The following is a 27,249-nucleotide window of genomic DNA, read 5'->3' on the forward strand; positions in this document are numbered from 1 at the left end:
TTCACACTTGTGGGACTGAGATCAGTTAATAGAGGCAGAAACAGCAGTTAGTTGGAATGTGTAAATACATGTTTAAATTGTTCTTAGCATGTCTCATGCTTACAGGGCTAGCTGCACCTCTGTTCTCTTCCTGGTCTGCGTACACTCCCTCAGCTGTCAGGCCTCGTGACTTCACCTCTCCTGGGGAGCAATTCCACAGTTCTCACACAGGCTGGGTCTAGGAGTGGATCACCTGTTCTTACCCAGCAGGTCCAACAGGATTCAGCTCTTATGGTTCTTTCCTTCTGGAGTCTGTGACCAGCAGCATACACAGTGACCAAATAACCTCCTTAAAAACAATACTTTAAATTTTAACAGTAGGAACAAATAATTCAGAGGATTTCAAAAAACAGCTAACAGTCTCTATGCCTATCACTTTCCATCTCCCAATAGCAGCCTAAGAAAACCTAACTGCTTCAGCCTCCGACATGGGTAGCTGGGTCAGTCTGGTGTCCCCACACGACCACTTCCTCTCTTGTGAGGAAGCCCTTTTTTAAATGGCCAAACTTCTTGTACTTCATTCTCAGACTTGGGCCCCTCTGGATAAAACTAGTTTTGCAAGTTGGCTGGAAAGGAGGAAATCTAAAGTCCTCAAAAAGATAAACATTTGGGCATGGTCCCTTGACAACCCTTCAGTGTTTGCTTGCTGAGGGGGAGAGGGCTGCCCAGGCCTAGTTTTTAAGCCCCCTTGACCCAACCCTTCCTTCCTAACCTGAGACAGTGCTATTCCCTCCAGCCTATAGTAGTTGCGTCCCATCGGATGGCTCAGCCCTATGGAGGGGTGGCTTATTTCAAGTTCTTTTATTTCCTGCTTCTATTAAACTAATTTTCATACAGTAAACACCCCAATAACCATGTCAACATACATATTCGTAAGTTACAGAGCAGCTCCACTACTATCACAGTAGGTATGACAAGTTTATTTTAAACAAGATGGCAAATTAAAAATGGCTCTTTAAACTTACTCTAGCCAACTTCTTGAAACAAATTCAAAGTACAGTTAAAAAAACCAGAAAAGCTACTCATTGCCATATACATTTCTTTTTGTTTCTGCACCAAGAACATGCACAAAAGGGAACTGGTCTTTGCACTGCTCTAGTCTGTCTGCAGAAGAGAGAAATGAGTAATTGAGAAATCCCCTCTCCATCCTCTTACACAAGTTCCAAGCAACATGTACAATAAGGAACATTAATGCCCAGGCTTAACTATTTTGTCACTACAGCTGCCTGTTTCAGTAATATCTTGACTTCCCAAAACTGGCATTTCTGAGAAACCCTCCCTGACTCTGTCTATTGTGTCACTGTGTATTGCAGGCAAGTGGCTGACAAAACACACCAATGAGGAAAGAGGAGCAACAGAAACAAATTTGGGAATTGCAATGAGACTAAAGGGAAGAGAGTGTACAGGACTGCTTGACATTTCAGCTCAGCCAGGCTATTTTACAAGGAGGCAATGATTCATGTAATTGATATTTGGGCTGGGGTTTTTTTTGGGGCACTCATTCTTTTTACCCCTTTGTTTTCAAGTGGAGAACAAGGGTCCTGCTTTTTGGATGGATAACAGATGGCACTAACGTAGTCACCAACCTTCCAGAAATACATTGTACCTGTATAGGCGTAGCAAAATGGATGAATGTCTCTGAAAAATCAACTTCCCCACCTGCTGGCCAAACTATATGTTGCAACATCCAAAGCATTTAGCGTTGTTTTTTGGGTAAGAGAATTGCCTCCCCTTGATCCAGCATCACAATCACTAGCCAAAAGGTCTCAACAGTATGCTGCCTTCACCTTCACCAGCTGGTGGTGTTTGCAAGGCAGGGAGGGGTGGATATTCTCAGGGGAAATGACAGATAGCCACACCTAGCAGGTTTGGGACAGAGGAGCTGATGTGGGTTAATACTAGGGCCAGCTGTACTATGGAGCAACACCACCCCCATGTGTTTAGTACCCTGATTTAATGGGCTTGAGTGTAAACTACCAGCTGTATAAGGAGATCTGTGGGAGGGAAGGCTAGGAGGAGTTCAGTACAGAAGGGTTATTTCACTTCCACTCAGCAGTCTGAAGAAGGAAAGTAGAAAATACCCATATAGTAACATAGGGAACAGAGACCTTTCACATAGCCCTAAGTCAGCCTAAAAAGAATTGTGCCTGAATTGCTTGAATGATCTGTGTCACCTCTGCCAATCCCACCCTACTGGAATAATCATTCCACCACAGAGGTAAGCAAGTACACTCTTTGCCACAGTGACTACTGATCAAGCACCATAAGCATACATGGCATTACCCAAGGAGAAAAAAAGTGAAGGTCCTTGCCTGATGGAGATCATAACCTAAACAGAGGTTTGAATAGTACTCACATCTCCTTTCTAGAGCATCCTTCCTTTTGCTGATAATTTGTTCCAGCTGCTCCACAATTCAGCTCTAAGTCATCTCCTGTGCTTCCCCTACTGAGACCTGCCATTTTAAGCTGTCTTTTCCAGATCAGATGGATAAAAGGATCCTGCCTCAGAGGAGCAGAGTTTGCATCTGGCTTGAACGAAGAGTCTGCTCTACTCCAAGAGAACGAGTGAGGTGCTGGCTGGAAGTGGGCAGTAGAGGAAATATGATGCACCCTAACAACATGATCTCCCTGGATGCTTTTGAGTCTACAGCATCCCATCCCATCCTAGCAACTAACAAATTCTGTACAGACATTAAGTCTTGCAGTGGACGTGACATCTAAACATATGCTGGCAAGAGGCATAATCGCACTCCCCTGGTCTCCCATCCCAAACAGGAGGACAGGGTCAGTCCCATGCTCTGAACACTCAGTTTTGGAAAGCTTGGAGTTGCAAGACTTCTCATCACACTGCTCCAGCTCGCCCAAAGTATTCTCTCTCAAACTTCCGGAAGTCTTCCTCCGTGAAGACAGTGCCTTCAGATTTCTTCTTTGGCTTTTCTGGGGGACGGTCTCTAGATTTCCTGCCCCTATTCTGGTCAAGAACCTTTAAAAAATAAGAAAGAAAGATTATTACAGCCTTTGCTAATCCAGTCCCAGACAGTATAAACTACTGTGCAAGTAATTCTCATCCCAAACTGCAATAACCCCCTGCTATTCCAGTCCTGGCAATGCAGAGAATTAAGACAGATGTTTACTAGGGTTAACAAAAGCTTGTGTTTGGGGCAGCAGCAGATTCCACTTGGGTTTTTGGGACTAGTGTCAAAGATAGCAGCAACAGAGCTGAGACTGAGGGCTTTGAAGCCAAAACCAGCTGCTAGGGCTGAAAGCTCATCACACATTTTGTTAAGAAGAATTGGTGATTTACAGCATCCCTTTCGTCTGCTTAGTTCTCTGCCTTTTGGTTTTGGCATGAGTCCAACTATTTGAAGACAAACAACAAAATATATTTCCCAGGTGGGTGGGAAGTACTACCCAAGGTGTTGTGAACTGCTTCTGAGTTACTGGTGAACTGCCTGCAGCAGAACAGTTTCCCTGCTGAACAGCCATTGTAGCGTGTAGGACAACTCAACAGGGAGAGGGAGAAGCATAGTCTAGTGGGCTACACACAGGACAGATAAAGTTAAATCTGTGTTCTCAACCTGGCTGCAACACCAATGCCCTACACAGTGTTGGTAAAGCCTTAGTTTCTCCCACTGGAACGTGAGGATGCCACCTCCCTCCCTTAGAGGAATTGTGTGACTAGTACATAGGACACTATATATGCTGAAGTATTAAATAAACATCATCAACTTAATACATTTGTACTCGTTTCAAACCTTTCATGGGAACAGCAGCTATAAAGGAAACCGAGCAAAACATTTCCTTTTTTCCCCCGTTTACTTTTTACACCTGACAGACTGTAGTCGGTTTCAGTAGATTCCCTAGTTGTATGGGTCTTTAAAAATCAACATGAGAAAGAAACATTTTAAGTGATAGGAAAACAAAACAAAATCTCACAAGGGGCCCCACATATAGCACCTAGAATTAACAACTTTTTTTAAAATGGTCAACATGACATATACTCATTGGTTCTATTAAAGACAGCTCTGGAGGGCTGTAGATGCACAAAGAAAACCAGGTCTGAATAAGGGGGCAAGGACTGTGGGGAAGAAATGGGTCAGAGAGAGGGAAGAGAAGTTTTAATGAAGAGAGTAAGGTTATATGATGATATTAACATTGTCAGCTACCCTGAATTCTATCATTAAGGGGAGAAAAATGAAAATAACCCAGAATTCTTGACTCCATTTATATAATAGAAGATTCTATTGGATACCCCAAAATACACATTTTTCTGTACAATTAGTTTTGGGAAATAGGCCCTACAAAATCATCTTGGTGGATTGTCCCAAAAATCCTAAAGCTGGCCCTGGGCATAGTTGTGTGATCATTATAGATCATTTTGGGATCTGGGGGTGGTGGTGGTGCAGTAAGTTATTTTGTAAACATACCTAAAAATTCTAAGGCCAACATTAGCTACCACCCACACTCATTTTTAGCATTGACCTGTGCCAGAGGTGTTAACCAGTCTCCAAGGTGAAGGACCCATGGAAGCCACTTCCCCTTTAGTGGTATTCTAGGGAACAAAAACAAGACTCCCTTGCCTGCTGCGTGATGGTTTTGTCTGCAGTGAATTGGCTCTTCTTCATGTACTGCAAGTTCTTCTTCAAGTGATCCACAGCCTGGTGCTTCCGATACTCCTCTGGGACAGGGCAGAGAGCAACAAAACATCTCTGTAAGTGTGTATTGTATAACAACTAGATGAAGAGTACAGAGAGCCAGGTGGGGGTATCCCAACCAGGCCGGGGTATGACACTATTGCTAGAGTGTGTGTCCGGGTGCATCAAAACTTTGTTTTAGGAGTCATGGGGACAGGCTATCCATGAGAAGTGCAAGGTAATGGTGATATGATTGTGATCAGGGCCCACGTGGTGCAGCCAGGCACAAAGAGGTTCCTCGGGAGCCCTGGTCACGAGCAGGCCGGGCTAGGAGGTAGGGTTACCTGCATGCAACCGGCTGCTCCCCCCACAAAGCTGGCAGCCCCGAGAGAGCTGTCCTCCTACTCAAGATGGAATAGGATGATAGCGCCCCACCCGCTTCTCCGCAGGGCCCCGGGGGCGGGGTGTTTTCAGACCAGCTGGTTCTCCCGGAGTGAGTCCCAGGTTTCTGTGCGCAGCCCCCTCCCACCAGCAAAGCAACGTGGGGTAGTGGCGGCGGGGAGGGTCTCAGTCACCTATCGCCGACTTGGTGACCTTGCCCTTGACCGTGGCCGTGTCCCTGCCAGGACCCCGAGCCGCCTTCTTCCTCTTCAGGGGTTTGCGCGGCCGCTGCTGGGGGCTGCTGAGCCCGGGCTGGTGTCCTGGGGGCGGGGGGGAGAAAGTTAATGTGACCGCGCAGGTGAAGGCTCTTAGCCCCGCTCAGGCCTGGCCTCGCCTCCCCCGGCCCCGCCCGCTCGCTCGCTCGCTCACCCGCCGCCGTCTCCAGCAGCTCCAGCCCCTTCCTCAGCAGGGAAGCCGACATTCTGCCCACATGGAGCCGGCTTCCGCCTCCTCCTTCAACCCTGCCACACTTCCGGTCCGCCGGCAGCCGTGCCACACTTCCGGCACATATGCGCGGGAAAGTCACCGGGACTCCCCGTCCCGCACATGCGCATAGGGCGGTCGGGGGTCTCTCGTAGCGGGTTCTGTGGAGGCAGCGAGCGCGGGGCAGCTCCTGCCCCCCGCCCCCCAGCAGCGTGAGGGGAGGCCCAAGGGCAGGAAACCCCACTCCCCCCCAGATGCCATCCTGGGTTCTTCCCCCCCCCCCAGCTGCCAGTTTTGGGGGGGGGGGGGGAGCAGCCTGCTGCACGCAGGTGACCCCGCCCGCCTCCTCCCCCTGCCTGCCCCGACCGGGGCTCCCTGGAAACCTCTGCGCCTGGCAGCAGCGTGTGGGCCCTGATCCGAGCAGGGCCGGCTCTAGACCCCAGCGTGCCAAGCGCGCGCTTGGGGCGGCATTTTGCCGGGAGGGCGGCAGGCAGCTCTGGCAGATCTCCCGCAGGCATGACTGCAGAGGGTCCGCTGGTCCCGCAGCTCCAGTGGACCTCCCGCAGGCATGCCTGCGGATGCTCCACCGGAGCCACGGGACCAGCGGACCCTCCGCAGGCACGTCTGCAAGAGGTCCCCCGGAGCTGCGGGACCGGCGACCGCCAGTGCGCCCCCTGCGGCATGCAGCCGTGCTTGGGGCGGCCAAATTCCTAGAGCCGCCCCTGGATCCGAGTCATCAGAGCATCCTTAGCTGGTGCTTCTGCTGCGGGCCTGCTGCAGAGCTCTGCTCTGCCTGCCTCGCTCACCGGCAGAAGTTGGGCCAATAAAAGATATTCCCTCACCCACCTTGTCTCTCTAGTACCACACCCCCCCCCATACTGAGACTGCAAACTCTTCAGGTCAGGGACTGTTTCTGGCTTATTTGTATATAGCCAACACAATGGGGCTAGGGGCCTGGAGGTGCTGCCACGGGGGAAATAATAAGTATAATGAAAAGAATATCCTGGTATCATGATTTTCCAGACCAAGCCGCAAAACAACTGGGTCAAATCCCAGTCTGACTCCTGAGAGGCACAGAATTTAACTTTGCCAAAAGTTATATTTATTATTCATTAGTATTTTACTTATTTATATAACACCCCCTGACAGAGACGATGTTATTCTCTTCTAAATTTAGTCATAATTTGAATAGGTGGTCACAAAATTATTTGATTTTTAGCCAATGCTGGTAGCAACAAGATGCCATGAGAGAAGAAGGGGAGGGGTTTATGCTCCCTTGACAAGTATGCTCTTAAGGCCCCACGGGGCGTGGGGTGCGGGGGGAAGATATGCTAGAAGTTTGCTTCCATTATTTTTCATGGCAAAAATATTTTACAGACAAAAGTGCTAGTGTAGACAAAGCCTGCAAAGCATTTCCACTTTTCTCTTAACCACCAGGGGCTGAGAGCATTGTTCCCACTGTTATGGGCTTGTGTAATGAGCATTCAGGAGTCAGCCTGACTGAAAAGAAGGCACAGCACTTTCATTATACTTCTAAAACTTTTTAGTACATAATGGGCATGCTGAGAGGCTTCCCATTAGCACAGTCAGCTCCATGTGAGATCTATCTTTACATCCCCCTAAAACAACAAGGAAGTAAGCTATCAGCATGGTCAATAGATGTAACATTTTCCAAAGTCCTGTCATTAATTCATTATAGTGTATTTCAGTCCTGTTAGTAACTGGGAGATTTTCTCCAGGCATGACTGCTAAAGTTCCTCTTGACTATGTTCTGACTTCCCTTCATAGGTGCCTGGACTTGTCAGCCTTAGCAATGCTGGTGTCTGTAATGATTCTACAATGGTTCCTGTCATGCTTCTGCACTCACTGACACAGATTTTCTCATGACCTTTTCTGTTCCTCGAGGAATCAAGTTTTTGTCTATTTTCCCAAATGCCAAGCCATATAGTTTTTTCAGCAGTCCCCTTAAAAGTGCATTGATCATCTCTACATTTTAAATTCATTTTGCTAGTTTATCATCCCCTTAAATCACTGTTCATTCATAAGGTACAACTGCACTGCAATAAAAGATCTGCAGCACAGCTGCAGCTGACCAAGATCAGCTGACTTGGGCTTGCAGGGTTTGGACTGATGAGCTAAAAATTGCATTGTAGGCATTTGGGCTTGGGCTGGAGCCCAGGCTCTGAAGCCCTGTTAAGAAGTCGAGTGTCAGAACCTGGGGTCCAGCCTAAGCCCCGAATGTCTGCACTGCAATTTTTAGCCCCGCAGCCCAAACCCCATGAGTCCAAGTCAACTGATCTTGACGCTAAGACTCAGTGCCGCTGTTTGTTATTGCAGTGTGGATGTGCCCATAGATTCATAGATTGTAAGACCACAAGGGACTGTTAGATCATCTAGTTTGATCACAGGCCATAGAATTTCACCCAATTACCCCTGTATTTAGCCCAATAATTTGCATTTGACTAAAACATATCTTCCAGAAAGGCATCCAGCCTTGATCTGAGGACATCAAGACATGGAGAATCCACCTTGGGAGTATGTTCCGATGATTACTTGCCCTCACTGACAAAAATGTGTGCCTTAGTTCTCTGTGGAGTGTGTATTGGAACTGTTATTTTGTTTTATCCTAATCAGCTAAGCCACCTTTGCTCAGTTTAGGTCCTACATAGCTTCTGTTGGACCAGTAGTTTACTTTTTAAAGTTTGGTGTTAGGGCTCTTTGTCTTGGTATTTGCAAAAATTGCTCAGTATTTAATTATGTTCTTTATGTTCTCCAGCTCATATTAAAATTTCATCCAGTATAATTCAGCACTTTGTCAACCCTTCAAAAATCTGTGCAATTGCTTTTTCAAATGCTTCTGAGGTGGAATGAAAACAGAATGGTACTCATTAAAAAGTACAACTTCCAAATAAGTCACTAGCTTATAGCTTGACTCATCTAACTTTACTGAAAAAAATGCATGTCCTGCATCTCATACTGAGACTGTCTTTTCTCCTGAGAGGTTTGCTGTCCATCCGCAGCTTTCATCAGCTAATATTCACATTTTATGGTTTGATTTAAATCAAATAACTCAACACACATCCATATTTTATTTGGCTTTTTCAATTGTAAGGTTGGAATTGTCCCACCCTATAGGTTGATCTAACTTTCAAATAACTCACAGCGTTTCCATATTATCATGTTAATTTTCTGCTTTACTTCTTAGGGCAAATGGAAAGTTTCCTTCCTGGATGGATTGCTGAAGTTTCAGATTTGTCTATCCTAATGTGGTACTCTCCATCCAGTTAATATAGGTCTTGGAAGGCATTTGAGAATTTTCCTATCAGGCTTCCTGTTCCCTCTATGTGATTCTGTTCCATTTACAGTAAGCATCTTTTTAATAACTTTCACCCTACAGAGGTTTTTAATCTTATAGCAGGGTGTCAGTGTTGCTAACTCCGATCATTTTATAGCAGGTCTCATGATATTTTGGTGTTTTTCTTAAAGCCCCAGCTCCTGGAGTTAGTTAGGTGATTACAGCTTTCATTCTGTAAAAAAAGTCAGTTTCTAGCCCTCATGGTTGTGGAGAAAAGCAGATGTGGCCCAACTGAAAAAATAAAGACAAATGAAAAGACCCTGCAATTTATTATTTTTTTAAATTAATTGTTTAAAGCCAATCGTATGATGTTTTGAAGGCCTGACTCATGAATTTTGAATATGTGGGGTTGGCAGTACTGGTGGGTATATCTATATTTGTTCCTCAGAAAGTGAGAGATATGGATGTTTAAATCAATATGTAATAGTTACTTACCCTTGCACTGGTACATTATGTGCAGAATATGAAATATGCTTTGCCTTAAATAGCAGCACCATTTCATTAATTACAATATTACGCTGTTCCATTGGAATAACATCACTTTATGAGCCTACAGCCAACTCTGCCCTTATTAATATTTAGGTGTATTTGCCAACCTGAAGCAGTTTGTGCTGAAGTGACTCTACCTCCAAAGAGCTATGGATCACTGTGTTGCTGTTCTCCAAGCGTACAGGCATTCTGGCCTTTTAACTGCGTGACACGTCTTTGAAAAATGAGCTTTCCTCCCCTGAATATGAACAAATGCCAGCCAATTCTTCAGTTCGTGTTTATGAACACATCTAGTGCAGAGGTAGTTCTGCTGGTCAGAAAACCTTTTATTCTGGTTTGGATTATTTTGTTTTACTTCATTTCTATTTTCAAAGTCATATCACCTGCACTATGTGCTATCCATTCTGTACCAAGCCACTGAGTCTGCATGTCACTAATGTCATTGCTTCTACAAATCTCTATGGCTCACGTTAAGATTAAATCAGTTTCTTATTGTGCCAGGTGCTGTACAGACATGTAATAAGAGACAGTCCCTGCCCTGAAGAGCATTCAGTCTGAACAGAGTAAGGGAGTATTTTTATCCCCATTTGAAGAGGGACAGAGATTAAGTGACTCATCCAGGGTGTTGGTGACAGAGTTAGGAACAGAATCCAGTGCTCCTGAGTTCAACGCCCGTGCCATAAACCACACAATCATTCTAAGTGCTGCAGTGTTGATAGGAACTGGGAGCACAGAAAGGTCCTGCATAGTTACACCAGAGCAAGTGCTGTGTCAGTAATAACCAAGAAGTGATAGAGTCAGCACTACTTCCAAGTGTAATGGAACCTCTAGACGTCACTCTGAAAGTGCCTTCCAGAGCATCTCAACTCTGAACTTCAGAAACACTTATCGATATTGAAAGGCTAAGGAGGCCTAACTTTTTTCACTTTAATGGGTAACAGGGCAGACTGTTTGAACCTTGCTGAGGTGGTTATTCTGCCTCCTAGTCATCTGGATCTCTGTTAACACCCTGAACTTCTTTTCTTTGGTTGAAATCCTGACCCCATTGAAGTCAATGGGAGTTTAGCCATTGACTTCAGTGGGATCAGGATTTTACCCTTTGACTTCTAGGCCTTGGCCTTTTTTCTTCTTTGGATTCAGACTGTCCTTTCTCCTTTTCTTCCCTTTGGCTTTAGGCTTGCCCTTGCCCTTTCGACTAGTCTCTCTTTTGGTTTAGATTTGGCCTTTTTCCTTCTACTCATCTGTGACTTTTGATTTAACCTTCTCCTTCTTTCCTTTATTTTGTTTGACTTTATTTCCTTGACTTTCCACATTCTCTTGTTCAGGACTCTGAACGATACTGTCACAGTCTGAGACAGACTCGCCTCTCAAATGTTCCAGGGTTGGAGACGTGCTGATGGGTGCCAGTGGAAGCAGGGACTTCCAAAGAGGGGACTGAGTGCATTTAATGGTATATTCTTTTGCAAGAGAGATTTGCTGGAAGCCTGCCCTGGCACTTAGCTTTGGGATTACTTGGCTTCTGATAACAGAACCAGAGTCTGGTCAGCTCAGGGATGGCTTTATCTTAAATGGGGAGTGCTTTGAGATATAGAAATGAAACATGCTGTGGTAGAGCTGAGTAATATGCTCTGCACGTGCTCTTATTAAATGGTATGAGGTCAGTTATTGTTAAACTGGGCCATTTTCAAACCAGTGATAGGCTCTGTAGCAAGTTCCTAACCCCTGTGCCAATTTGGATGAGCTTTAGGCCTGGACTGGATTAGCCTTTACAAACAAGTCCCAGGGGGTTGCAGTCCTGAAGCTGCTGCAACTCCAGTGCTGCTCTCCTACCACTAGAGGCCACTGTGCAGAGCAGGGTGTGAGAGGGACAAGCGACTGCTCCCAGCTCTGGCGGCCCCAGCCACTTCTCCTTGCTGATGTCCCAGCTGTTTCAGTGCAGGGCAGGGGTGCAGTAGTGCTGCTACTCCTGCCTGCTTAAGGCAATGCTGTCAGCAGCCTGGCCTCCCCATAGTGCTGCTGCAGTGACTGAAGGTGGGTCATGTCTCCCCCTGCCAGGCCTGGAGATAATCACTTGGGGATGGGAGGGGAGTCTCCGCCAGCCCAGTGAAGATGGCCCTTGAGGTAGCTGCAGGGTGGGGATAGGCCAGGGGTGGCAGGTTTGTATAATTTTTGGTGGTGCCCAGAATGAGTCCAAGTTCCACCCCCCCATACCTGCCTAAGGCTCTGGGAGGGAGTTTGGGTGCAGGAGGGGTGCAGGCTCTGGGAGGGAGTTTGGGTGCGGGATGGGGAGGGGTGCAGGCTCTGGAAGGGAGTTTGGGTGCGGGAGGGCGAGGGGTGCAGGCTCTGGAAGGGAGTTTGGGTGCGGGAGGGCGAGGGGTGCAGGCTCTGGAAGGGAATTTGGGTGCGGGGAGGCGAGGGGTGCAGGCTCTGGAAGGGAATTTGGGTGCGGGGAGGCGAGGGGTGCAGGCTCTGGAAGGGAGTTTGGGTGCAGGGGGGGGCGAGGGGTGCAGGCTCTGGAAGGGAGTTTTGGTGCGGGGGAGGTGAGGGGTGCAGGCTCTGTGAGGAAGTTTGGGTGCAGGGGGGATGAGGGGTCGGGCTCTGGGAGGGAGTTTGAGTGCGGGCTCAGGGCAGGGGGTTATGGTATGGGAGAGAGTGAGGGGTGCAGCGCTTACCTCAAGCAGCTCTCAAAAGCAACCCACACACCGCTCTGGTTGCTGCCTCTGCAGCTCCCGTTGGCCACAGTTCCAATGGCAGAGTCAGTGCTCGGGGCAGGGGCAGGGGCAGCGCGCAGCGACCGCCCCCCCCAGGGGCTGCAGGGATGTGCCAGCTGCTTCCAGGAGTGGTGTGCCACATGGAGCGAGGGCGGGCAGGAAGCCGCTTTAGCTCCACCTGCTGCTGGTGGTGGCGGCAGGGGCCCCCAAGCCCTTTTAAATTGCCCGGGGCGGCAGGCGGGGCCGGCAGTGCTTACAGTGTTTGAAAGAAGTGGGGGTTTAGCATAACCTGGGATCAGCAGTTTTGCTAAGACAGTGCTTCAAGTGCATCCCTCAGCAGCAACCCACCCATAGGCGCTGAAACTAGGGGTGCTGTGGGAGCTGCCAAGTGGTTTCCATTATATCCAGGGTTTACATTTTGATTTAATGGCTCTCAGCACCTCCACTATACAAATTGTTCCAGCACCCCTGGCCTACCCGATTATTGCCAGGTCTGGAGCCCCTTGCAGCCTCCCCACCTACACTTTAAGCCCTGGGGGAAGGCAGGGTAGCAGACCAGCTGGGCCGCTGCCAAGAAGACAACAGTCAGTAACACTGGGGGAGACTCGCTGGGTCAGGGGGTGGAAGTGGGAGGCAGGGCTGTGTGCTTAGGGACGACACTTACCCCAGCCTCACCCACTGAGGTTGTGCCATGGCTCGCTGACAGGTCTTTGAACAGGCTTGCCCAGGGGGTGTAACAAGGGGGTATCGTTTGTCAGCCCCGGCAGTTAAGGTTCCTATTTAAGTCACTTCGGCTGCATCTGAATGTGAGCACACTGCCCGCTGGGGAGCCCACACTGGCTCCATGGGTAGCGTTGTCCCGGACAAGGGTTCAGATGCTGAGGATTTGAGCTAATTCCTCCCAGTAATGCCCCCCTGCCTCCTTATTCTCCTTGCTAGGGACAGCGTGAAGCAGGCTGTCGGGAGCTGTAACTTCCCCCCTCTGTTTTTTCTGAAGGTGAGGAAACAAATAATAGGTTAAAGGGGGGAGAAAAACCCCAAGCTGGAAACTTTTGAGCTGGACTGGTGCGTGGAGCCGCAGCCCCTTCGCCGCTAGATGTCGCTGTGAGGCAGGATTTCCAGGTGAGCCGGGCTGCTGCTGTTAAAGTGGAGGGCCCACCTCAAGCCAGGGTCTTACTGGGAATGGAGGGGGAGGGCAGGAGCAGGGTTGGCCTCTTCTGGGTTTTGCTCCTTCCACCTCGGTGTTGTGTATGTCGTCAGTAAGGCGTCGCATGGAGGGAGGCTTGTGATCTTGGCTGCCTGTGGGTTCCCGTGACCAGATCCTGCCTTTTGTAAACGCCCCAGAATATTATTTCATAGCCAGCGGGGTCTTGAACTAGCCAGCACCCCTGCAGCACAGCTTCCTCTCAGCAGTGCCCATCCTGGAGTGCGGTGGTGCGAGCTTCCTCTCAGCAGTGCCCATTCCATACCAACTACAATAGCAGTTCTTGCCTGGAGTCCCTAGCTAGCACTCAGACCTGGATTACTGCTCCCACCTCTGTATAGTGGACTCACATGGATTGCCCCTCCCACACACACATGCAGCAAAAGGCAGCAGTGCATTGCCTGGGCTCTGTGAGACCTCCAGGGAGTCCTAGTACTAGGGCAGAGTGTTGGGCCGGGGGCAGAAGAATGGCGGGATGAGCTGCGTGTCTGTGCTTGGCAGGGTCGGGCCTGCTCTGTGCCCACTACTCCTATCCCACTGCATTGCTGGAATCATTAGCTGGAAATGGAGCCAAGTTGTAAGCATTGTGCTCCCTCTCTATTACCAAACCAACAGTGTGATTAGTGAGATCAAGCACGGGGACCCAAACACCCATTTAGAGTCTGTCGTGCGCACACACAAGGGAGGACATCCAATTAAAGGGACAAAGGACTGCCTGCGACGAGGGGCAGACGCCAGTGTGGATACGTGGCATACCCCACATCTGTATGTCTCACTTCCCAAACACAGCATGTAACCTCCCTGCCTGTCTTTGCCATTCCTTTTCCTCTCCTTTGTCTTTTTCATTCTCTCCGTTCTTCATCTCCTCTCTCTGTCCATCTCTCTACATCCCCCTGCCCCTTGTTTTCCTTTTCTGATTCCCTCTCTCCTGATCTGTCATCTCTTTGCCTCTTGCTCCTTCCACTAGGGTCGGCCTCCAGCATAAACTGCTTGGCGTCTCATGTTTTTTTTTGAGGAGAAGGGAGGGAGCTGGGATCTTGTGTTCATTCTGCAGCTCACAGCCTGGCCTGACCTTGCCCCTCTGGTACCTGAACTGGAGAGGGAGAAAATTCATCACTTGTTCTACCCTTCCAGCAGCTGGAATCATCACAGATCATAAAGCCAGCCTTGCCTCTCTTTCTCTTGCCTTCCTTCTGTACCTTTCTTCCCCTCCCCCATCCTTAGCAGTGTGTTACTGCCCTGTGGCACACTCTGACCTTCTCTCTTCCTACATAAAAGAAAGACGGATAGGTTCTGCAGAAGGGAAGTAGGAGAGCGGAAATGCTGTCTCTGCCTTTTCCCTCTCTAACTGGGATGCCTCTTGTTCTAACCTTGAGTTCCCTGTCTCCACACCCTCCCCAGTTTGTCTCCCTGTGCCCCAGATTGGAGATGGACCCCATGGCCTCTTTCCTCTCCTCAGAGGGATCTCCAGCTCCAAGAGTCTGTTGGCCACGCTCTAGGAGCAGGAATAGGGTGACCAAGAAGCTGTGAATCAGCAATATGCTGTTCTGGCAGGAGGTTTGGAGAATGAAAGTGGTCATGTGGGGGGTAACATGATTCCCTTGCTGGTTTGTTCTCTTGGAAGCCAGGAACAAAGGAAGGAGAGAGCCGTTCACAAAACCACCAATCCCGCGAGGGATTGTGAGCCTGGTTCTTATCTCACTAAGTGTAACTCCATCCATCTCGGTTGCCTTTGTCCTGATTTACACCAGTGTAAGAGCACAAGCAAGCTCCAGTATGGCTAGGTCTGTACCACAGTCCCAGCTTGAGCAGACATACCTTAGCTAGCTAGCTGTAATCCAGCTAGTTTGTGTACCAGAGCAGTGTACGTTTCAGCCTGGGCCCTACGAGTCCCTGCAGAGCCCTGGGTAATTACTCGCAGGGCTAGCCCAGGCTGACGTGCATGCTGCGGTGGCTTCCCTGCTTCAATACCCAAGCTAGCCAGACAAAAGCTAGCTCCGGTATGTCTGCTCGAGCTCCAGTCACACCCCAAATAATAGACAGCATAGACCTAGCCTGTGTGTGAACGAACATGCTTGCTTATCAGCAGGGTCTCTGTGCCCATGTGCTTGCACATTGATGGGTGTGTGGATCAGGATGGATGGCTTTGCATGGACCTCAATGTGTGGCAGTGTTGACTTTGTACCTGGCCCTGGGTGGAGTTTGAGGGGTTGTTGGTGTCCATGTGTCTATCTGAGGGTGTGCATGTGTCTTGTCTGTACGTGTAACTGTTTGCACATGGCTGCACGTGTGTACATCAAGGAAGGAGAGAGATATGGAAGGGATGGGAAGTGAAACTCCAGCACTCTGTGGTGACCACTTGTGTCCTGGCTGCCCCCCGTGACTGGGGAAGGACACCGTCAAAGTTCCTGTGCCTTGCAGATCCCAGGGCTGCGGCTGCCCCTGTCACTTGTGCTGGGAGAGTGCCAGTGGGGAGACAGAATACCACTCCGCTTGATCAAGTGCCAGGCCGCATTAACGTTCGCTCTGTCACAGCATGGCGCAATTAACGCCGGATTCCAGCAAATGAAGGAGGGCAGAGGGGTTGAATGGGGTCAGCAGCTGGGCAGGTGGTGGAGAGAGGGCTGTCTCTGCACAGCCCAGATGGGTAACACTTGAAACCTTACCTAGGGGGAACCTGCAGCTGCTTAAGACTCTCCCCTCGGCAGGCCGTGCTGCCATGGAAACGTCCCTAAATGGTCTGCACTAGTGCTTTGTTGACACAAACAAACCTGGGACTGGACTACTCTGGGGACAGGGTCCAGAGCCTCTCACCCCTTCCAAGCGGGCCTGAGTTGAGGTGCTGGGGAAGGGGCGGGGACGACAGCATCGCTTTGGGGATCGTAATGAGTGTCAAGAGGACGGGGAGAACAGCAGGCACAGTGCATAGAGGAGGCGGCGGCGGGATGAGCCCTATGGGGCCGTCTAGCTAATGATGCAGAGCTAATTGGCAGAGTGGGCATTGCCGTTTAACAAATGGTCAGGCGCATTGGGCAGACAGGGAACTGCAACTGGTGAGAGAGTGGTTGAAATGGTTTATGAGCCTTTTGGGAAGAGTTCTGTAGGAATAAGGGAGAGGGCACGGATCCAGAGGGAAAGTGTCCTGGGCTAGGGAGGGAGGGTGTGTGCGTGCATGTGTGTGTGCGTGCGTGTGTGTGTGTGTGCAGCATATAAACAGAAACAGCTCCTTGCAGCAATGCCCCATCAGTGCCAGCTGAGGGCTGAGCAGCGTGAGCTTCCTCACAGCAGGGCCTTGTCTGGGCCAGAGAGGCACCTGCGTTTAACACCCCATTGGCACAGCGCCCCCCCATGCCTGTTGTGGGTGCCTTGCCTTGCTTGGGCGCCTTTTTGGGTTAACGAAATCCTGAATATTTCACTCTTCTGGAGTCCCAGCCTCCCTTCCCGCCGGGTGGTTCTGCTCCTTCCCTGTGCCCACTAAACAAGCTATCTCCTTCCAGCATTGCCTGCCTGTGGCACTTGCCTCTGAAACAGGTCAACTAGTGTTGGGGGCTTTGCTGGGACATCCTAGCCAGGCACAATGAGCCAGCTTGCACGCTGGTTACCATCCACCCTCCTCCTCCCTTGGGGGAGAGGCGGGGAGGAGTATTTGTGGATGTTGGGGTTCACCAGGCCTGGATGAGGCTGCACTTGTGTTCTGGGCCATTCCTGTCTCAGCCTGGGCATTCTCTCCTCTCTCCGATTCGGTCTCCCCCGCCCACCTAGGCGTCCTGTCACTTTCCAATTGAAAAGCCAAATGAAATTTCCAGGCGGTTTGCAGCCTTTATGATTCACTTGTTTGTTTTCCTCCCTTTCTGTCTCTCTCTCTCCTATTTTTTTTATTTTTAATTTATTTCTCTCTCTCTCTCTCTGTCTATTCACTCCAGCCACCTGCCTGCTTTGAATTTAGTTTGCACCAAGGGCAGGAGAAATTCATTTTCCGCTTTCCTATTTTATACAGTGTTATTTTATACAGTGTTTTTTTTCTGACTGCAGAAGTAAATGGAGATGCCATGGAGATATGTGCTTTCTCTCACCTCATCCTGCTCTTTCTTAACTACCTGCCCCACTGCTGAAAACATCTGGCGATCGCTACCCAGTGTCTCTTCCTCGTCCCAGCAGTTCAGGGGAACCCAGTGACAATAAATGTGGCCACCGAGTGTCAGAGCAAGGAGTGGTAGCGTTAGGAAGCTCAGTGTGCAGAGGATCATCCCACATGTCTAGCTCCTTGTGGGGCGCAGAGGTGAGGGATCTCCTGGTGTGGATTTGACGCTGGGCTGGAAGTGCACCTCATGGCTGAGCTGGGGCATGATCTGGGGGTGAGGGAGCTCATGCTGTGCATTGGGTGCTGGGTGGATGAGGAACTGTGTGCTGTGTTGGAGCTGTGATAGGCATGCGGGTGATAAAGTGCACCATGATTAGGCCATTTTGATGCACCTGGGGAAGCAAGCTCACACTGTGGCTGAGCCGTGCCATGCCACCGGAGCGGTGAGGGGGCTTATGCCATGGCTAAGCCGTGATGGGAACCGCGAGGAGGAAATCCATGCCATGGTGAGCTGTGGTGGCGCACGAGGGGAGGATGTTCATGCCGTGGCTGAACCAAGCTGCGGCATTGGAGTGAGGAAGCTCATGCAGTGGCAGGACCGTGATGGATAGTGGGGGCAAGGAAGTGCACAGCATGGCAAGACCCTGAGAGAGCATGCATACAGCTTGCCCTGGGTGCACCACAGATCTGTGTTACGGCGCTGTCTTTTACTGTCGGGAAGGCGGACAACTTTCAGTGAGGGGGAACTGAATGGGAAGCAACTTCCAAACTTAGGTGGCCCAAAGATGAATGTGTGTGTGTGTGTGGTGCTCAGTTGCATGGCATATTTCTGTGATCTGGTGTGTGTGTGTGTGTGTGTGTGTGTTACCTTTTAGAAAGGAAGACTCGTTTATCTCAGCATTCTAATTGTGTCCTATTAAAATGCAAATTTGGGTTTATGCATTGAAATTGTCAGTAACGTCGCCATGGCAACTGGAGTTTGAGGGTGGGGAATTGGAAGAGGTGGGACTGTGCGGCTCTCCTCAGAAGCCCTGTCGAGTAAGTCCAGGTAACTGAAACCCTCAGATCCGAACATTCCCCGCCAGCGAACGCTGGGGCAGTGCTGAAGTTCTCCTAATAATAGTGGCTTGCTCCAGGATGGCGTCTCCACTGATCCGTGTAGTCCAGAGGACCAAGTCTAGCAAGAACCAGCTCTGGTCCTTCAGAGGACAGTGAACCCCTCCCACTCTCCCACCGCCCCCCACTAATGCAGCCAGGGGAAAATCCTTACTGAGCCCCGCAGGCTTCCACCCTGAAGTGCTAGGTTCCAGCACCCTTACCAGAGGGAGTAGATACTATTACAGAAGCGTTACAACCTCCCCTTATAAACTCCCAGCCAGACTGCCATCCCTGGTGGCCTCCTGCAGCAGTGAGTTCCACATGCTGGCGGTACTCTGCGTAAAGTGAGTACAGGGTTTCTTTTGATCATTTCTCAGTGCCTTGCGCTCTCCCTTTGTGCTTGCGTGATGGGGGAGGGTGAAAAGGCCCTGCTGATTGGTTCTCAGTGGGGCCCTCATCCTGTCAAACACTGCGGTTGGGTCCCCTCGAGCTAGTCCGCCTTCCGGCTTCACAACGAACCTAGATGCTGCTTGAAAGTTGTGATCATTGAGGGAGCTGGGGGTGGGGGAAGGGAATGCCGAGAGAGGTGAGACAGGAGTAGAGCACTGTACTGTAAAAGAAGAAATTGTGCATCTCTGCATTGGTTGTTGACTGAAAATCTAATAACTTTGATGGCCAATGACGCGTGAAGGGTTGATTCACAAATAGGTCCCCTGTACCACTGCAGCTGCCCATGTGATGTCTCCCCCGCCCCTCCCAGTTAAGGGGCTCAGAAGGCCTTCTGGCTGCTTCCGCTGGGGCTGGGATTTGGTCTCTGTTTTCTTCTGTGACCTAAGAAATCTGTTCATAAATGTATAAGTAAAAAAATAATGGGTCGTAGATGATCCGGTGAGGGGTTGTATTGTGGTAGCCAGGCTCATTGATCAGTGGGTTATTGTGTACAGAGTCCTTTGTGGAACGGGGCAAAGAGATAAATATCCCCTGTGGGCTTGTAGCTCAGCCAGGGGAGACCCCAGATTCAGGAGGGGCAGATCTGGACTCAAGCATTGCCATGCATGCCAGCTTCTTTGTTTAGGAGAGACAGTCTCCTTCCCACTCCATGCCTCCGAAAGACTGTCCTGCTCTCTTCTACTGCAGTGCATTTAAAAGCTGTGTCCCTATTTCCCTCCCCGGCTGCCCCGGTTGGATAGATTTCCAGTGGGGGCAGGGACATGTGCTGCCTAGGGAGGTGAAGAGCTGACCCTTCTCTGTCTCCTAGAGTGAGCGGTGGCATGAGTGATTTGCTGGCTTGTTCGCTGGGACCCACCGTGGAGGCCCCTCCCCGTTTGCCTTGAGAGGGTCACGTTAATGCAAAGTGTCTCCAGGGTGGTATGGGTGGGTGAGCAAGGGCCCAAGGAGGCAGAGATCTGAGCCCTGCCATCCTCCGATCAGCCAAGTCACTGCATTGGGGAGACAGTATCCCCAAAACGTGAACCCTGGTTGGAAATGGGGCATGGGAGAAGGAAAGGCCTTTGGCGTCCTAGCTCCCGCCAGGAGAAGATAGAAAGCAGGTGGGGGAGGAACAGTGGGGAAAGAGATCTGCTAGGTGCTAGCACTGTGGCACATGAATGGCGCCGGCTGGCATGGCCAGGAGAGACACCCTAAAGCAAACAGAGGCCAGGGCAGTGACAAGGGAAATGCCTGGATCAGCCTTGGTGGGAGAGGTGGCATCTTGCCAGGTTCCTTGCTGTTCTAATGGGTTTGATGAGTTCAGTAGCAGGTGAGGCCATACAAAAGGAAAAGAAACGGCTCATGGATTTGTGACACAGGAAGGGCTCTGTTCAGGTGTTTAAAATAAACAGCATTCTAGAGGAAATGCACCAATGAGTGCTTGAAAGCAGGGAGGGAGAGAATGTGGGGCAAAGAACAGGAGAGAAGGAGAAGGAGAAAGGATATTGAGATGGAGAAAAGTAGCCTCTCAGACAGACGTTCCTATTCCCCATGCGTTATCCCACTGACATCCTGTTTACTCTAGTGATGAACCAGGCATCTCTAGCACGGAATCTCTGTCCGGCATTATGTCTCATGATTCCTGGCTCTCTCTCCCCACCCCTCTCTTTAAGGGAGTGCGCTTGGGCCATTCTTTTCTCTGCATCACACAGAGGGGTAACAGAAATGCCATTTCTTACCTGAGTGGGGTTTCACCGAGTGTGAAGATTTAACCATTTGCCTCTCGAAACAACAGAGAGTTGTAATCTAAGGAATATGCCCCATGGTCCCACTTTGAATAATCCCAGACTAAGGGTATGTCCTCACTCCAATCAGAGGTGTGATTGCAGCATGTGTAGACATAATCTAGCTAGCTTGGGTACCAAGAGCAGTGAAGCTGTGGCATCATGGACTGCAGCCCGGGCTGTACAAGCCCACCAGGGACCCGGAGTATACATATGGGTAGCTAGCCCAGGCTGCTGTGGCTTTACTGCTATTGGTACTCGTCCTGGCTAGATCGAAGCCGGTTTGGGTACGTCTTCACGTGCTGCAACCACACCTTGGAATCCAGTGTAGGCATCCCCTAAGTGGTGAAACAGGAGCAGGGGAGAGATTGGAAATGGGGGGCTCCGGAGTATTCACCTCGAGGCCTCTCATTCCCAATGAAATGAGTTGGTGGGTCTCAATGCAGTTCCTGCTAGGCAGATGCTTGCCTCACAAAATGCACCATGAGAGGATCTCATTGGAGGGAGCCCCCTTGCTGTCCACCTTAGCAGACAGGCCAAGAACTGAACTGGCTTGAACCCTGGCTCCCCTCGTCGCCCTGATGGTGACCCTTCCAGAGCAGGGCCGCGAGGCACCCTCCACCAGCATGAGATTCCCTTTGCACCTTCTCCCCCCAGATGCTGCCACTTGTTACCTTCCCAGGGCAGATCTACCTTGCTGGCTTTCCGTGTGTGGAGCTGGGGTTTTGCCCATACCCCCGCCTTGGACATACTTAGACATGACTCTTGGGGTGTATTGAATCTGAGCTGGCCTGATTGTCAGGAGCATGAGTGACAGCATGTGTTGACCTGTGTCCTGCTCACCCACTTTGCCATGTGGAGATAGCAACGATGTGGAGACCTGGCCTTGAGCCTAGATAATCCTCCCCTCGTTGGACTTCTGATCAACCTCGTCTTAACCCCGTGCACCATGTGCACCCTGATGCTGAGGAGTGCCCGCTTGCTCCCCTCCTTGCTGTCAGAAACAAGTCACTTGCAGGCTGCTTTGCCGACACTCCTTCACCAGTTCTCTCTTGTCCTTGGGAAAGTTGTAAGATGGGCTCTGCTGGGGAGATTCAGACTTTGAGGCTGGAGTTTCTCGTGCTGTTTTCAGTGGTTCTGAAAAAGCCCTAAGAGAATATTCAGCCCCTTCTCGGAGCTCAGCGGGGGATGCGGCCGTGCACGCAGGGGTGTGTGTGTGTGTGTGTGTGTGTGTTTGCATGCAGCGGAGGGAATGACTCACTAGGCCCCCTCCTCGTTTTCAGACCCCCAGACTGCCTCCCACTCCCTGTCAGGGCACGTTGCCTGCTGCTGATGCTGACAGTGCTTTGATTCCAGAGACACAGCCAGGCTGTTGGTGGGGGGTGGTAGAGGAGAAGCAGGTCACCTAGTTTTTGGCCCCTCCCCTGCCCTGGTAGCAGGCAGTGTGATGGGGAGAGTGGGGTCAGAGCCCTGTGCACTCTCCGGGCCGCGGGAGAGGGGTGTGCAGAGAGCTGCCCTGGCACGCCTGGATGATAAAGGGAGTGAACACCAGGCTGTGCAGAGTGTTGCAAAAGTTTCCATGACTCTGCTCCCCCTTGACTATGGTCTGAAGAAGATTGGCCAGAACCTAGAGGAGTCCCGAAATAAACCCATCCACCCTCGCAATCTCCCATGCAGCCTATTTCCGGCTTTTCTAATTGAGCCTTGATTGACGCTGTCTCGTTTCCATGCCGAGTCTCCTGTGTAACTAAATCATTAGTGTAAATTAAATTTCGATTATTTTTTAAATCAGCAAAAATAGCGCTGTTTAATTGACAGCAATTATTTCCAGTGTTACGGTAATGAGGCAAACGCGAAGCGTTCTGAGCGAGCGCTGGTTAAGATCGCTGGCGAGGGGGAAGAGGGACCCAGTTGACCCTACCTGTGATGTTGAACAGGCTGGCAGCTGCTGGTGGGTTCCTACCTGGGCAGTTCCCATGGGGGCCAGGTGTGATCTACCCTGCCCCTTCCTGGCAAATGCCCTGCCACACCCCGGGAGCTGGGTGCAAGCTGTCAGTCATGGTGGGAGGAGCAGACAGCTGGACCTTGTAGGGGATAAAAGGAAGAGCATGGGCTCTAGGAGAGGCCTTTGCATCCAGGCAGAATTTCACTCCCACCTGGACCTTGGCTGGTGAGGATCTTGTGTCTCTGGCTTAGTGGGACATGGCAAAGGACACTATTAGGACTTCTGGAAGTGAGTAACATGATGGGGCTGCAGCGTGTTCTTGCAGGGGGCTATTACTCTGCTAAGGCTGGGGCTGGTTTTTGGGGGCACAGAAGTAGCCTGACCCTAGCTACTCCATGGGGAGTGCACAGGAGGCTTATGGAAAATTGGCCAGAGAGAGCAGTGATTATCTTTGGTGGTGGCTCTGCCAGGTCTTGATGGAGCACAGGTGTGTCTGCCCAAAGGCACGATACATTCTGAAATTTCCCTTCCCTCAGACTAGCAGGACTGGGTCATTCCATCCACAAACCTGTCCTGCTTTTTTATCAAACAACAGGAATCCTGGCACAGCATTGCCTCTGGGCTTGCTACTTTTCCCTCTGTGCCTTGCTGCCTGTCTCTGGGAAATGCTGCCCATGACCTCAGCCATCATACCTGTGTCAGCTGCACAGGGCAGGAACACCTGGGGCCCCCTGTCCGCTGGTGACATATCTTGGGTACGTTCTGACAGGTAGTCAGGACTCATTGTCTCTCTAAGAAACCAGGAAAATAAGCTTGTGTCTGAATCCCAGGTGCAGAGAGGGTCTGCCTGTCACAGGCAATTCAGATCCTGCACTGCCTGGCAATGTTGTTTTCATTCTGCAGGCTACTATTCATCTCTCTGTCTCTCTGCTTCCCTTCACTCTTCTCTTTCCTCCTCCTTTCCTTCTTTGGTCCTGAGCCTCCTCATAGCAGAGACTGGCTGTGATGCTGAACTACAGCATGTTTTGGGGATGCAAATTAAGGATCCCGTTATGCCATGTAGGCACTGGTCCAGGTTGGGGACAACTGGCACCATCCCTGTCCAAGCCCCTTAGAGTGGAGTGGGAGTGTGCGGGCTACACTATGGCAAAGAATGGTGTAGTCTGCTCCCTTTTGCCTGGTGTGCCTGGGAGCAGGCGCTCCAGGAGACATAGAGGGAGCAATCCCTGTGCTCACCCAAATGCCAGGGCTGGGAGTATCTGTCCTCTGATGACAGAGCCCCAGGATGGGCCATCTGTGAGGTTTGAACTCTAGAGCTAATAACAATAAGCCTATATTGCTTGAGCTGAAGGAGCATCTCTGTTCCATTGGAGGCAGTTGCAGCCTCCACAAGAAGGAGACAGAGTAACATTGGATTAATGTGGTTTACACATGGCATGCTCAGGGTGGGTGAGGCTCCCTGCTGCCCCATCAGTCTGCTCAAGAACCCGGGGGACAATCTCTCCCTAATATAAGGATTGTTCTGAGAACTCCAAACTCCTCCCACCTGGGACCAAAATCTAAATTTGAACCCGTGTACAGGGATGGAATGCCATTGCACATAGCCACTTGTGCCATTCCGCTGCTCTAACCTCCAGACTTCTGCTTCCAAGGAATCCCAGGTAGCCTGTTGCCTCCTTGGAGTTGCAGAAGTACCCTTGGAGACTGGTTGCAGGATTGGAGGTCTGAGAGAGAGTCACAGTGACTTGGGAAGCTGGCAGAGGAGGTTTGGAAATGTAGGGAGTTAATCACAGATCAGATTAGGTCAAATTCATCCCTGCTATCAGCTTTCTAACATGCCCATCACTGGAGTATTTAGCACAATAAATTGTTCTTAAGCGAGCTAGGTTCTGAACATGTGACTGATGACTCCCTTTCCAAGGGGCCATTCTAACTGAAAGTGATGTGGTCACACAGTTAGAGGAAAGGAACTGGGACTCAGGAATTCTGGTTTCTAATTCCAGTTACTGACTCGTGTGATCTCTGGCAGATGAGGGTAACTAGAATCAGACGTGCTTCTTGCCTTTGGTAGGATAAGGTAGGGGCCACCGGGCTGGGAAACTGCTGACATTGGAGACTACCAGCATTTGGGCAGATCCAAAGCAGCACCCTTGTTTCAGCACCAACGCTATGGAAAGCTGATTCACAGAGCACATTGCAGCCTGGAATCCCAGGCATCATTTCCATTTCAGCACCACCCCTTTAGACAGCTCCCCAGAGACCATCCCAGCCTGTCCTGGAGGGAAGGACTACAGTCAACATTTGATGTGCAGTTTTTGAAGATCTTTTTATTTACATGATAGCACGTTTCCTGCCTTTCGACACTATGGGGGCAGGAAGGGACAAGCTGCTTCCAGCCACAGGGAAGCGGGGGGTGGAGGTGGGGGTGGAGAGAAGAGCGCTGCAAAGACACAGGCCAGATCACCCCTTCCCTCCCTCCTGCTCCCCTCAGCTGGAAGCAGCTCCCATCCCTGCCCTCCTGCACAGTGTGGAAAGGCTGCTGCTGGCCACATTGTGGTGTGAACCCTGGCAGAAGTCTGGGGAGGGTGGGCCTGTGACCCTGCATGTCCCCCTACATGTTGCCTCGGGAAGATGTGGTGTCAGGTACCAGGAGAGGCGAGTCCATCCCAAGGGCCCAGCCAGGCATGGAAGGTGGAGAGTGCTGGGCAGGGAGGGTTGGGTCAGTTACCCCTCACCCCCCACCCCTGTGAGAGAGGGGTACCGGTCTCTGTGTGTCACCTCTCCCCGTATGTGTGTGTGTGGGAGGCTAGGGGTGTGTGTGTCAAACCCCCCCACCCCGTGTGAACCCTAAAGCCTTAAAGAGAAGAAGGTAAATAAAAAGAATCCAACTACGCAGTATTTCTTTTTAACGGGCTCAGTCAACTTGACATTAATTTGAATGTTTGTACAATTGATTGCCATAGAACTCGCTTGAATACAAGTAATTTTACCAGATGTCCCGTATTCAGCATAGAGAAATATGGTCACCCTAGTGTTCAGCTCCCCTTGCTGGGAGCAGGCAGAGAGTCCATCTGGGTGCTTGCAGGGATGAAAAGTTGTCTAGAGGGGTAAAATTCTTGGTGTCCTGAAATGTTGGTGTCTTAATCCACCCCTGGAACTGCTGGGTCTCCCTGACCCCTTCATTGCTCAGTTTGGTTCTCTCCTGACTATGACTTGTTTGACTTTGCGAGTCAGTCTGTCGTTCTCCTCCCCTGGAGCAGGCTAATCTTCCTCATTAATAATGAGACAGATAAAAGGGCAGAAAACGGCAAGCGAAATGCTTCTCTGACACCTCTGATGGAGTGGGTGAGCCAGATCTCCAGGGTGGAAAGCCTCCATCTCCCAAGGGGTTTCAAAAGATACCACAACCTTGATGGAAATGGACAGTCCCTGCCTAAATCAATGCCAGCGCAGTGCGCTTAATGTGGGCAGTGATGGATGGGTATCTCTGGGAGAGAGGCGAGAGACTCTGGCATGGGGAGATGGCAGGAGGCTGCAGGGACAGCCATGGTTACAGGGCAGCATCTTCCCTCTTATTTTTAGAGAACATTTTGTGAAGGGCAGGACTCATTTAGTCCTCTGATTGGCACTGCCAGGCCTGAGAGCAAAGTGCAAGGGACAGACACAAGGGTCCCACAACTGAATGGCTTCTGAGAGGGAGAGCGGATAGCCCATGAACATGGAGCAAAAGAAGAAAGCAGTGAATCAGCCCTGAGTAAAAGGGAGAGAGACAACCCTACAGACTCTTACAGAGGGGGCTTAAAAGAGGCATCCTGGTCTAGTGCAGGGTTCTCAGACTCTTCCCTAATGTGGACTACATCTACATAGACATGGCCTGGTGGTCACCTCCCTTCCCATCTGTGGTTGGACAGGCCATCTCCCCTCCCATCGGCAATAAGGAATAGCATCCAACAATTGCTTACGTGAAAGTATTTACTGTATCTGTAGCTTCTTGCAGTGCAACAGCTGGTGGCAAGGAGGAGAGCTGGCAGCATGTGACTTAGCAGCTCTTTGTGGAACGCCAGCAAGTGTTCTGTGGACCACAGTTGGGAACCATGGTCTAGTGGACTAAGCATAGAATTAGGGCCAGGAACTGCTCAGCCATTGATTGACTCCGTAACTTCGGGCAGGTCACTTCCTCTGTGCCTCCCTTTTCCCATCTGTGAATTGGGTCTGCATGCTTTGCCTGCCTTGGAGGGGTATAGCGAGGGTCCCCTGATGTTTGTGAACTGCCTTGAAAATGTAATTTCACTTAAGGGCAAAGGGCTTGTTATCTTGGTGGAATGGATGCAGGTTAGGAGGACATCGTTAAGGAATGCTTGTGGGAAATCTTTAATCCGGTCTTGGAGTCCAAGGGACTTAGCTTTAGAGATAAAGGCCCATGGGAGATGGAAATGCAGAGATACAAAATCAGATGTGTATAATGGAGGCTTGCAGCACCCTGTCAGTGCAAGCTGGGATTTGTGCTGAGAGCTTCCTTACCACAGGGCCAACCCTCCACCAGAGAGGGTGCTGAGTGCTTGTCCCGCCGCAGCTTTACAAAGACTCTTTATGCAGTTGGTGCACAGTTCTGACTA

The 27,249-nt window shown here is 50.5% G+C and overlaps 1 protein-coding gene and 1 long non-coding RNA gene across 2 annotated transcripts in view; one reads left to right on the top strand and one right to left on the bottom strand.

Moving 5' to 3' along the window:
* Nucleotides 1–912: 912 nt before the first annotated feature.
* Nucleotides 913–5,639, bottom strand: RPS19BP1 (ribosomal protein S19 binding protein 1). Its single transcript, XM_039488971.1, has 4 exons — nucleotides 5,484–5,639; nucleotides 5,249–5,374; nucleotides 4,620–4,717; nucleotides 913–3,022 (listed from the first exon to the last, which is right to left on the bottom strand). The coding sequence occupies exons 1-4, from the start codon at nucleotides 5,533–5,535 to the stop codon at nucleotides 2,882–2,884; spliced, it is 417 nt and encodes a 138-aa protein (XP_039344905.1). The 5' UTR covers nucleotides 5,536–5,639; the 3' UTR covers nucleotides 913–2,881.
* LOC120372158 overlaps nucleotides 4,994–27,249 on the top strand; it is a 58,805-nt gene continuing 36,549 nt past the window's right edge. Inside the window, exons 1-5 of the long non-coding RNA XR_005584747.1 lie at nucleotides 4,994–5,166; nucleotides 8,743–8,901; nucleotides 9,475–9,682; nucleotides 10,707–10,831; nucleotides 13,090–13,214. This is a non-coding gene — a long non-coding RNA (uncharacterized LOC120372158). The remainder of the gene's footprint in view (nucleotides 5,167–8,742; nucleotides 8,902–9,474; nucleotides 9,683–10,706; nucleotides 10,832–13,089; nucleotides 13,215–27,249) is intronic.

This window comes from Mauremys reevesii, linkage group 1, assembly GCF_016161935.1.
Source record: "Mauremys reevesii isolate NIE-2019 linkage group 1, ASM1616193v1, whole genome shotgun sequence".
NCBI lineage: Eukaryota > Metazoa > Chordata > Testudines > Geoemydidae > Mauremys > Mauremys reevesii.